The 13,474-nt window shown below is 35.4% G+C and overlaps 1 protein-coding gene across 3 annotated transcripts in view; it reads right to left on the bottom strand.

Annotated features, from left to right (window-relative positions):
• The window catches only part of LOC138708527 (death-associated protein kinase 1-like), a 110,955-nt gene that overhangs the window by 18,298 nt on the left and 79,183 nt on the right, over positions 1-13,474 (bottom strand). For 2 of the 3 annotated variants that reach the window (XM_069838644.1, XM_069838652.1), the window contains 3 exons: positions 10,560-10,751; positions 6,388-6,600; positions 2,401-2,583 (listed from right to left, as the gene is read on the bottom strand). In XM_069838644.1, the coding sequence (XP_069694745.1) occupies positions 2,401-2,583; positions 6,388-6,600; positions 10,560-10,751 (588 nt within the window). The remainder of the gene's footprint in view (positions 1-2,400; positions 2,584-6,387; positions 6,601-10,559; positions 10,752-13,474) is intronic. The other variant, XM_069838659.1, reaches the window with a different exon arrangement.

Raw genomic sequence — 13,474 nt, 5'->3', positions numbered from 1 at the left:
TTTCTTCACTCGCTTGTCTTCCTTTTACTATCAAATCTCGTCTCCTCTACTATATTTTTCACCAATTTCGTTATATCCCTTGGCTCACTTAATGATTGATTTAATTCCTAGAATGTATTTACTGTCATGCTTCTAAAATCTTTAAAATCCCTAACAATATTACCAGCAAACACTGCATTTGAGTATTTTAAATTACTTTTTTCACTCTCACCCTTATTACTATCACTTCCTCTCCCATTTCCACGTCCTGTCTCATGGATTAGTTTTTTCCCTATCACTAATCTTCTTTCCTTGTGCCACTCATCCTCACATTCAAGTGCTTTCTTAGCAGACTTGCATTCCTCTTACTCTTCAGCTTAACTTGCTTCTCTCTTCATGTTCTTGTTGTTGTTTTCTAATGCTAGGCGTTTGATAATAAAGTCATTTGACCTCTTGCACTCCAATATTTTTCAAAGATATTATCAAAACCAGCCAATGAAGCACAGATTTTGAGGTGTTCCGAATCCATTTCTTGGTTTGAGTTGCACAATGGGCAGTTAGGGGACTGATATATTCCAATTCTATGTAGGTGTTTGGCCAAACAATCATGGCTGTTGCCAATCTAAATGCAGCTACAGACGATTTTCGTGGTAAATCGGGAATTAACTGTGGATTTTGATGCAGAGAGTTCCATTTTTTCTCTTGGGATTGTGTTATCAAATTTTGTTTGTTGAAGCCTAAGTATGTAGATTTAATAAATCTCTTCTAAGAGTAATACGTAGATTTAGTAACAGGTCTGTAAGTAGCAGTGCTGCCCTTCTTTGCTAAAGCATCCGCATTCTCGTTTCCCAGGATTCCACAATGGGATGGTATCCATTGGAATACAATTCTTTTATTGAGTGATATTAATTGAGAGAGCATTTTAGTTATTTCTGCTGTTTGAGATGAAGGTGTGTGTTTAGAGATGATTGATAGAATAGCTGCTTTGGAGTCTGACAATATAACTGCATTCCTAAATTTATTAATGTGGCATAGAAGATTCCTGAGACTTTCACTTATTGCAATGATTTCACCATCAAAACTTGTTGTTCCATACCCAAGAGATCTATAAAGTGAGAAGAGACAGCACGTAACACCTGCACCGGCACCTTGTTCTCTGGAGATCAAGGATCCGTCGGTGTATAAATGAAGCCAGTTTTGTGGAGGGTACCTAATATTAATTGTCTCTAAAGACAATTGTTTCAGTATTTCAGTGTTTACTTCTCATTTCAGTATTTCTTCTGTTAAATTCAGATTATATTCTATATTTAATAGAGTTAAAGGATTTGGTTTAATTTGTAAGTTTTCTTTTAAATTCGGGATACTGATTTTCTGTTTTAATTCTTGAACAATGGATATGAAACTTTTTTGAGTTTTCAATCTACAGAGAGGACTGTATGAATGCCAATTGTTTCCTGGTAATCTGATAAGTTTTTCATATTGAATCAGTGCTTTTTCTTCTATTGTCATTTTCATACTGTTAATATTAGTGAGGAATCTCATAGAATCTATTGGAGTTGTTTTGATTCCACCAGTAATGAGTCTGAGAGCTTGGTTTTGAACATATTCTATGTCGTTTATGAAAGGTGAAGTAATTAAAATTTCTCCGCAGTATGTCAGCACTGGCTGTATAAACATTTTGTATGTGGCGTTCAAGGTATTTCTAGAGCATCCCCATTTCTTTCCTGCTAGTCTTTTTAGAAGGGAGAATCTTTTACGAGCTTTTTCAGAAATGTATTTCAAATGGTTGCTCCATGTTAACTTACTATCGAAAATAACTCCAAGATATTTGGATTCATAAGTCCTAGGAAGGTGTTGGCCATTGTATTGGATATTGAATTCTCTTTCTTTTTTACCGAGTGAAAAGATTTGGTAGTTACTTTTGCTTAAATTGAGTGTCATCAAATTTGATGTATTCCATTCATGTAGTTGATTTAGAGCTTTAAGAGCAGAATTTTGAATTTTGTCTCTATGTCTCTCTTCATGTCGATCTGCGTATACTTTCTCATTCGTCATCATGTGAGTCCTTAACTTTATTGAACATGTAATACTATCATATTAAACAATGGATAAATGTACATTATCTCAAAATTTCAATATGGACGAAAAATAGCCCATAAATTTTGCTTTGACACTCTCATTCAGGATCAAATTTATTATGGGCTATGAAGCTTAGGGCATTGCAATAGCTTTCTTTAGCTTTCTAGGAAATGGTGCTAAGGATTTTTATCTATCCTCGATCAAGGAACCTTAGATCTAATAGGGAACATGGTATGTGGCCACTCGATCACAGGACTACGTCAGAATTATAACAGAGACTGTATAACATCTAACATTAAAAATACAACTAGTAATTAACAATTCTCGTGCAAGTTCTCTAACCTGTATACGTGGAAAAATGCTGTGTATGAGATGGAACGTGTTTGGAGGTGACCTGAGCTTCACTCCGCCATAGCAACTATCCGGATCGTGGTAACGGGGGTCCGAAGCATCCCAAAGACCATCCAGCGTCTCCACGAAGTTGTAGCATGGGAACTCGAACTCTAGCTCGTCATCATTCTCACACTGTACTACAACAAAACTCATTCTTAAAAACTAGGGCTTAACATATTCAACATAATTATACCAAAAGCAGAACTTACATTCAACTATCAATGCACAAGTCAAATTACCACGGCCATTATGAGCATAAAATGTCACATGAACATGGGACAGATTATTGTTAGTTTGAAAGTTATTCGTAAAAATCCGAACATCATGTTGTGAATCAGGCTTTGGAGTTGCTTACATTGTAATACAAACATTGGAACGTAAACTAAAACAGAGGGTTGTGCTGTGCTGTGAAGCACAGGGGGAGAAGGGGAAGATTTATTTATTTATTTAAATCCACCACCAACAGAAGCAGGCTTCCAATTACAGGTGGCTTACACAGATACATAAACAAAATACAATATAATAAGAAAAAAAAAAAAAACAAAACAAACAACACAAACGAAAGAAAGAAAATACATAACGGTAACAGATGCTAGAATATAATATTATTTGAAAACTAGAGTAAAAACATTATAATACACTTCTTCATAATTTAAATATCTAAGGAAATACAATTCTTTTTAATATTGTATGAAATTTGTCAACTGTTAAACTGAAATCCAATTGAGAATCACAGTTTAAAGACAGAGAGTTGTAAGTATTACACACAACAAACAATGGAGAGTTCTTGAAGAAAACAGTTCTAGGAATGGGAATAATAAAAGGTTGCCTATGACGTAAATCTGTTTTTTTACATTGAAGTGAAGGAATTGAAGAAAATCACAGTTATTCAATATATCGTTAACAGTCTTAAGATAGTCTGATGATTATCGGCTGCGCTCATCAGGAATAGCTGTGTCGAGGTACGGAATGTTAAGCACCATTTACATCAGTGCAGCCAAGTGTACTGAAGTGGAAGGAGGAATATTTAAAAATCTGCTTTCAAATTCGGGTATGTTTATTTTATGATTAATACAGTATTTTGTGTTTCTTAGTTCTGCTCAAAACCACTGCTACTTTCCTAGGATTCAATCAGCTGTAACTCCTTACAGGTCGATAATCGGACCCATGTTTATGTGTCATTTTATGGTCAAAATTACCTAAGAAGTGATTCCTAAAGCGCGGGCCATTAGTCATGAATCACCCTGTATACTGCTAGTCCTTCAACTATTCACACAAGCCACTCCGATGTTCCTGTATCCCAAACACGAAGGTACAAATATATTACTGGACAACTGCTACTACTATGTTCTATTTCCAATCTACTGCTTCCAAAAATAAGATCAGTGGATTGTAACAGCATTATATAGTATGTTCCACTGCAATTTTCTCCATCTAGTTTCAGTAAAATTTGGAGGATTGCATTGAAATTTTAACACTATTGTCAGTAGCACAAGAGAAAGGAAATACAGCAGCAATGGTAATAGTGTTCCACAGCTGTTAACACGTGGAGTCAAATGTCTGAAGTGACTAATCATGCTAAGGCAAGCGAGCTAGCATTTAACATGTAACGGTATTCTATGGAAGAGCATGTGTTTCTTGTCAAGTCTTATTTAATTAGTGGATTCATAGTTTGAAAGTTTGTGGAAAGGTTTGGTGACAGTGACCTGCTGTCAAAACGTTGCATTCAAGAGTTGCTGAAAAAGCTTCAGACCACAGGCATGTTATTGCATCAACATGGCAGAGGACAATCAACGATGTCTGAAGAAACGTTGAGTGAGGTTACATATGGACTACAGACTATGGCCTCCTAGGTCACCCAATTTGACCCCACCACACTTTTTCCTGTGGAATCGTCTGTGTACATGAGCAAACAATGTATGCTCAAGAACCGGGCGAGGCTGCCACCTTGAGGAATATGGAGCACTATGTTCACTTGTATTTGGACGCCCAAGGACACTGTTGTGATCATCCCCCACTTTTCAAATACACAGGAAGGACAAATCAATGTTTAATCTCATTTTCTGTTGTCTTGTTAATTTATACTAACATTTTTCGGGGCTACCTTTGGGTGAAACATTTTGTATCCTCCTGATTCCTGAGAGTATAGTATACTATAACATACTTCATACATGATGATGATGTAAGCTGTATAGTATAGTACCTACGAGGCGTGTTCTTAAAGTAAGTTCCGTTTTCAATTATAGTCATCGCATCACTGCAATCGTTATTTTGCGCATACGTGTTTTCTTCTTCAGTCCTCAGGCAAGCTGTGCATGCAGTTCCAGAGCTTCAGTCCGTGTGTGTGGTTAGTTGTGATCAGTTGAAATGTTTAAAGTGATCGAGCACCCCGCCGACTGTGAGATGCGGTCTGTTATCCGTTTTTTGAATGCGAGAAACATCAAACCAGCTGACATTCATCGTCAACTTTGTGAGGTGTATGGTGATGATGCCATTAGTGATGGAATGGTCAGGAGATGGGTTAGGGAGTTCAACGAGGGCCACGTCTCTGTGCATGATGAGCAGCGTACCGGTCGGCCATCTTTGATCAATGACGATTTGGTGCGTGCTGTCGAAATAATTCATGAGGACAGGAGGTTCACAATTTCTTCGCTTTCCTTGAATTTTCCATAAATGTGCGGGAGTGGTTCGCAGGCGGGCGAATTCTACAATGAGGGGATAGAAAGACTTGTGCCACGACTCGATAAATGCCTCAATAATGGTGGAGATTATGTTGAGAAGTAATTGAAGTGTGGGGAATACAATGCAACAAAAATGGTTTGTAAATATCTTCCCGTTTACTTTCTACACCCTTTTGGAACTTACTTTAAGAACACGCCTCGTATAATATACCTGCATTTGTGCCTTATCTGTAACCTGCAGACTTTTGTCAGTATTTTTCCTCTTGTTAGTGGCTTTTTTGAAGTGCAGAATTATATTGCACTTTAAAAATAATAGTACATTATACAACGAGCCTATAATGGTAGTAATTAAGACGCGAGTATGTTTATGAAACGAGTGCAAGCGAGTTTCATAATTTTCATACGAGCGTCTTAATTACCATTATAGTCAAGTTTCATACGACTTTTTATGCTCGACCATATTTCTAACTTGAAATTATTCATAAGTATTCATGTTATTCTTATCTGACTGAGGAGCGGAACTGACCTTGTGCAATATCTCGTAAATTGTGAGATGTGTGCAGACGCGAAAGTATTGATTTTTTCCGAGAAACAAATGTCATTGACCTTGATATAATCTAGAGAGTAAAATAAACATTAATCTTGATATAACCTTGAAACTGATTTAGACAATGAAAAACGAGATGGCAAATTGAATTTATTTGAATATTATTTACAATTAACGCTAATTATTATAGTAACAGAACTGACTTTATTTCAAATATAGGTGATTTATTGATTTATTGTTGTCTTTCGATTGCATATCCTTGAATAATCAATACTTGCGCTTTCATATTGCTACAATGGTATTTTCTGATTGGTGGAACACCTGAACTTTAATGAATAGGTGTACTTTAATGAGGTCCATTAAAGGGCTGCTACCAGGTGTATAATTACTACATTTCGGCATGGTCGAGCATAAAACAACAAATGTCTCAGGACTCAGGAAGGTATATATAGCACCTGTCCTCAGTCTGCAAAGCAGGTTACCTTTAAACAGATGCATATTTTGTATGTTTATGGTCTGGTAGAAGTCCTATGTTATTTTAATCTCATACCTACTTACACAAAAACATCTGTTACATTTTCTTTGCTCGTGGTTCTTTAAAGAATAATTTTTGGCTCAGGAATTTTGCTACTCTTAATGTTTCTTAAGACCCAACAGTCTGATCAGCATACAATTGAACGTAACATAGCCGAGATTAATAAAACTTGCCTGTGTACACAACTGCAAGGCTTCTAATACTTGCAACACATCAAGAGCTTCACATTCAGAGAAAGCTACTTGGAAATCATCCACAGTGTAGCAACCCGTTACTCTAGCCTGGGCCACGAAATCCAGAGATAGTAACTGACCAATCACATTGGTGCAGAGCCATCGGGGTGACAGGCACACTAAGTCCTGGTACTGCGATTTCAGGTACACCACCTGCCAATAAGCAAAACAAAATACTGTATTCCACTTGTGTTGGTGTGTCAAATAAGCATTTATCTACAAATCGGGAGAATTTTATTCATATTGAATACATTTCTCCACAACTTATATTACATACATTACCAAAAATAACAAATGTATCAGTTAACATCTATACACAGTTAAATCACTGAAATATAGTTTTGATTTGTAAACGACGTCCATATTATACTTACTATACTATACTTATTATACTTACTATTATCACAAGTGTTGTATTGCATGTTTCCACGTATTCACATTTTTCTTTATGTTCTAGTGATATTTAACTTATTTTATATTTTTGTTTTCATATTTTCCGATAATAGTATATCTATAATGTGATGTTGAGCTATATATGATCATAAGTTTCCTTACTGTGTGTACTTAAAAATATTGTATTCATTGTATGCTTTGTACTGCACTATTTTATTACTATTATTATTACTATTATTATTATTATTATTATTACTATCAGTAATTGTTTTATTTTTTTATACTTTGTATGTCTCATTTATTTTGACCTGCTGTTCACATTTTATTATGCTTTTTTCTTTCTTTCCGTATGTTATATATTATGTCTGATTTCTACTTACTTGTTGTTTACATTTTATTATTATCATCTTATTCAGTTTTGTGTGTAAAATTGTAGTGTACTTTGTAAATTTGTAGTGTTTTTTGTAACGCAGTTTTACTCCTGGTTGAGTGTTAGAGAAGGTCGTATGGCCTTAACTCTGCCAGGTTAAATAAATCAATATTATTATCAGTGGCGTAGCATGAAATTTTGAGTAGGGGAAGCTAACTCAAGTTGTCTTTCATGCAATATGACAAAACGTATTACAAAAATACAGTCTTAAAATAAATAGTAGTCAATTTCAAGTCAGCAGTCGAAGATTGGTTGGAACCTCGTAAGTAACACCAATAAGGCATGACCTGAAATGATACGTAGTAAAATATGATTTCACGGTTTACACATATCTCTTAACAAATAGACACGTATACGTGTAACATTAGCTCACTCCCTGTCATACTTAGAGAAATCACAATATTAGTATCATTACGTAAGTATGCGTCTGTGTTTTGGTTGTGTCCTTCATTCACAGCAAGGGAGTCGGTCATTTGTTTTTTAAATCACACTTTTGTTCGTAAGTCAGTTTTGATAATACAATTGTCCTAAAAAAATTCAAGTAAATTAGTGTCAGGAACTGTTATTTCGCTAATTATTTATTATATCAGCCACAATGCACACTAACACTTCAACTGAACACAACTGACGAAAAGGGATAACGCGGAAACTACTTATTTTAAATGTTAAAGCTAGCTTCTTTGCGAGTCTTGCAACTAGGGTAGCTTAGGAAGGGATGGAAAATCTGCGGGGTGGATTACACAGAAGAAACCGGTCTGCTTGGAAGCTGGTGTGTGCAGGCTTCTTGTTTACTGCTGCATCACAAATCATCCTGAGCTGCCGCATCACAATATTTAATGCGTAAATATAAATTCTATTAAAATTAATAAATAATTTTCTTCATAAACTGCAGGTTTATTATGAAATTATTATTAACTGGGGAAGCTAAGCTTTTTAGCTTACATTGACGCTACGCCACTGATTATTATTATTATTTTGTGCTGAAGCCACAAGAAACATTTGTATTTATTATTACTATTTGCCAATGAACATACCTTAACACATTTAATCATATTCTACATCAATGAAGAATAATTAAACAAATTAAATGATACCAGCTTCACGAATTAGGTTAATTACTGTACTACAGCTCCAAGAACATAACAGTTCATCTTTCTTTATTTTTGCATCCTTTGTGTGGTCGTATTGGTGACTGATTTCATTTGTTCTTATATTTTCGTTTATTCTAGGCTCAATTTCCATGGGTAATAGACGAGAAAAAAATGTCACAATAAAATCAAGCTTATACAGGGAGTATAAAAATATAGGTCGACAAACTAGAAGGTAAAAGAGGTGCTTGAGTAGAGTAAGTAATGTATATACATTATTCTTGTATTTGCTATGTTTTAGTAAATACAGCATTTCTTATGTATATTAGGTAATATAGTCACATTTATTTACAGATGACACTTCTTTCTATCCCTCATCGTAGAATGTCTTTATACTCATCTTCCTATACTGTAGAAATACCTTACCTCTGGAATTCGTTACCTAATGACGTCAGGGACTGCCGGACTTTATCACAATTCAAAATTAAATTGGAAAATTTTGTCTTAATTAATGCTTTTTAGGTATTGCTAGAAGTATTGATTTGCGTTTTTTTCGTTTTCTTTTTCTTTTTTAATCTAGATTAAAATTGCAAGTTTCTTGTTTATGTTAGTTAATTCGTTAGGACACAATTAATTATGATACTTAATCACTCATTTAAAGTTTGTGTGACTGCAACCTGTGTATATTTTTGTGTGGCTTTACTTTGTTTATAGTGTTTTTTTCTCTCTCTCTCTTTATTTCTTGTGTAGCTTTACTTTGTAAGTGTATCTTTTATTTCTGTTTATTTCTATTATTGTATTTGTATTCCTGGTGTTATGGAAGAGAAGGCCTGATACCCTTAACTACACCAGAATAAATAAATAAAATAAATAAATAAACAAATAAATACATAAATAAAGCATACAATAAATATACATTGTTGGAAACAGCCTGACACATCAACTGGCTTAATTTTGAAATAAATCTTAGTTGAAGTAAGTCTATAACTATTTGGATTTTTAAAGTAAAAGCATCATATTCTATTTTTGAAAACTGGCATTGAGTGGAATTGTTACAATTATTTTTACCAGAAAGTATTGAAAGTTACGCGGCACACCTAACAAATCTCACGGCACAATAGTGTGCCGCTCTCAACAAAAGTTTAATGTAAATTTAATCTCATCTAGTTTTACCTATAATGCTATTACATTTACTGCCTATTATTATTATTATTATTATTATTATTATTATTATTATTATTAACGGTATTTATTATTGATATAAAGAAATGTACAATTTTATTAGTGCATATTTATTGGCATATTTTAAGGTTTTCAAAGGCATACATGCATGCATATTTAGTAGGTTTTTGGGACATGAACTTCCTGATCCTAGTGATGACATAATAGTACCTTATGCAACGAGCCTATAATGGTAGTAATTAAGACGCGAGTATGTTTGTTTATGAAACTCGCTTGCGCTCGTTTCATAATTTTCATATGAGCGTCTTAATTACCATTATAGGCAAGTTTCATACGACTTTTTATGCTCGACCATATTTCTAACTTGAAATTATTCATAAGTTTTCATGTTATGGTTATGTAGTGACGAACGGAACTGACCTGAATTGTGAGATGTGCGCAGACGCGAAAGTATTGATTTTTTCTGAGGCACGAATATCATTGACCTTGATATAACCTAGAGAACATTAGTCTTGATATAACTTGGAAATTGATTTAGAATTGAAAAACGAGATGACAAATTGAATTTATTTGAATATTATTTACAATTAACGCTAATTATTATAGTAACAGAACATAACCTTCTGCGACAGTATTGGATTTCCAGCCTCCGTGACTTTTCGCTAATTCTCTTTCGATTGCATATCCGAGAATAATCGATACTTGCGGGTTTATAACAGTACAAAGGTGCTTTCTCATTGGCTGAAAAACTGAATTATAATGAATAGGTGTACTTTAATGAGGTGCATTAAAGGGCTACTACCAGGTGTATAATTACTACATTTCGGTATGGTCGAGCATGAAATAATTAACAATGAAATATAATTACAATAAATATCGACTGTGTGTGTGTGTGTGTGTGTGTGTGTGTGTCTGTACATGTAACAATTTAAGAAGTTTGTCTTGCCTGGAGTTCTAGATTTAAATAATAATAATAATAATAATAATAATAATAATAATAATAATAATAATAATAGTACCTCCCCCATGAGCTGCAGCTGCTGAATTAGTTCCTTCATGTGCTCCTCGCCAGCCAATGGATTCACGTTACAGTGCACCAGATCAACAAATGTGAACCAAGGTACCACGGGGAAACTTGTTGAATTTCGACGCACTACTGGCAACCAATTCACAACACCTTCTAAGAAACCTGTCCATTTTGGAACACCCTGTAGTAAAAAGAAGAAAAAGAAAATTACTACTACTTCAAGCATGTGACCACTTAATATGTATTCAAAAGTAGAAAAAGTACAGGAGTAAACATCTAAAGAAAAGTATGATTTATCTACCTAATGAAGGTGCATCAATGGAAACCCAATACATTACATGAATGCTTCATTTTAAACAGCTGCAGTATCATTTTGCGCAACATTACGAGGAAGTACAGTTCATAAGTAAGTCTGCCAAATCACATACTGGTGTCATGTAGACCTGGTCCTTAACAAATTCCCACAGAAAAAATCAGGTGATGTTAGGTCTGGTGATCTGGCAGGCCAAACGATGTAAAGTTTTTTAAGTAGATTATTTTACGACATTTTATCAACATCTTAGGTTATTTAGCGTCTGAATGAGATGAAGGTGATAATGCCAGTGAAATGAGTCCGGGGTCCAGCACCGAAAGTTATCCAGCATTTGCTCATATTGGGTTGAGAGAAAACTTCGGAAAAATCTCAACCAGGTAACTTCCCCTGACTGGGTATCGAACCCGGGCCACCTGATTTCGCGGCCAGACACGCTAACCATTACTCCACAGGTGTGAACACGATGTAAGGTGACCCTCTTCCGATCCATCTTGCAGGGAAGTGTTCATCTAAGAATGTGCGAACTACGTTGACAAAGTGAGGTGGAGCCCCATCTTGCTGGAAAATTGTTCCACCAGGGAGTTGAGGCACATTATACAGCTGCAACATATCAAAGTACATGTTTGCAATGACTGTCTTCTCAGCAAAAAAAAAATAGGGACCAATGGTTCTGTCACACACGATTCCACACCAAACATTCCATTTAGGGGAATGCTGTTTGTATTCCATTACAACACGCAGATTTTCCGATCCCCAGATGCGACAATTGTGTGTGTTTACTTTTCCACTAACGTGGAAGGTTGCCTCATCTGGGAAGCACACTGGAGTTAGGAATGTATTGTCATCTCCCACTTGTGCCAGCATTGTTTCCGCAAAGCAGTTTTGTTCCCGTCTATCATTCAGCATAACATTCTAGTGAAGTTGCAGCTTAATGCTTGCAAACGTAATCTTTTACGGAGCACTGCATGCACTGTCGTTGGTGGGAAGTTCAGCTGCACCCTAGCCTGTCATATGGATTTTCGCGGGCTTGTCTGAAATGCCTCGCGAATGCGCTCGACATTTTCCTCAGACACTTTACACTTGGAATGTTTACGTGCTTTGTTTGAATAACAAACTTCCCGTTTCTCTGAGCTGCGTATCCCATTTCATTATTGGTACGTACATCGGAATGGCTTCCCTCACTCTAAGGTTGTACTGATGATGAAGCAGGCACTGCACCTGCTAATGATAGCACACAAAAGACTTTCTGCTGTGGTGTCCGCATGGCGACTAACTCTTCCCCAAAACGCAAGATACAATAAGATTTATCAAATGAAATGATTTGTGCATGCACGTGATGCGTGACTCAACAACAACAATGGATTAAAACTTCCAGACCTCCGCTTTAAAATGGTACCAACTGTTTCTCATTTGAACGTGTACTTTTGACGTTATAACTGTTTCTTTTATTATAGTTATAAGCAGAACACGGTATACTTACTGAAGCTTCTCTTAGTAATTCGAAGGATTAGTGTGAAACTAACGTTACTACAAAAATTAACATTTACACAAATCGATAAAATTCCTTTTACTTGCAGTGGTGAATGGTGGATTTGAAAGTTGAGGAGGCCAAGACGTGACTGATGAGAGTTTGCATTACATGTATTAAAATATAAGGCCTGTAACGTACCTCATTATCAAGCACAGAATTTATAGGTTTTAAGAAACTAAAATTAGGTTTTCCAATCTATGTTTTAGGATTTTTTTTTAGGATTTTAAATTTCATGTTTAGGAGTTTATATGATTTTACGGGGAAAATAAATAAAAATAAACAACATACCGTTAATATATTACAATACTATTAGAGTTATATTCAAATATCCGTTATTATATCTAGCTATAAATCTAAAAACAGCCTGCTGATTCACGTGGTGATGCAATGTTTTATGGAACTATTTACCAATATTAATACATATTAATAGTCTATTATGTTTACAACACTGTATCTTTATTGAATTATTACACCCGCAAACCATTCGTTTAAATAGTGCTCCGATATATATTAGGTATCTTTAGTGGTACAGCAGTACAGTTGTCAGCAGTGGGTAGGACGTCTCCAAATTCGGCTCCTCTTGCGCGTTCTAGCTAAATTTAAACACTCCGCTAATCAGCTATCTTATTGGTTGAACTGCTGTTGTCATGGTTACCGGGGAGCAGAATGATGTAGCTGTCTCCTCTCTCCTGCTCTCGCGTAGACACTGCAGGCTGCTAGATGTCGACTATACAGGTTACAGCGCTATCTGTTATTTTTCGGTACGAATTATTTGTACTATCTACAGTATAGCAAGTGGGCATCACCAACTGGATGTGGTCGACTTGATGTCGTAGTGAATAGTAAAATTAATATAAAAGGAAAAATCTTTGTCATTTGCTATAACTTGTTTGTGATCTTAATTCAGCTGGAATTAATATTGACATATTGTGTTCTGGTAAAATATTAGGGGAGGCACGGCCTCCCTTGCATCCCCTGAAAATCTGCCGGTGCTTACTTGGTCACAAAAAATCGTAACTCAGTTCTGAACAGTCTTGTATATAATACAATTCGTAACTACAAA

Source organism: Periplaneta americana, chromosome 1 (assembly GCF_040183065.1).
Source record: "Periplaneta americana isolate PAMFEO1 chromosome 1, P.americana_PAMFEO1_priV1, whole genome shotgun sequence".
NCBI lineage: Eukaryota > Metazoa > Arthropoda > Insecta > Blattodea > Blattidae > Periplaneta > Periplaneta americana.
Note: the sequence above shows the minus strand (reverse complement) of the source record. Positions and strands in the feature narration are given on the sequence as shown.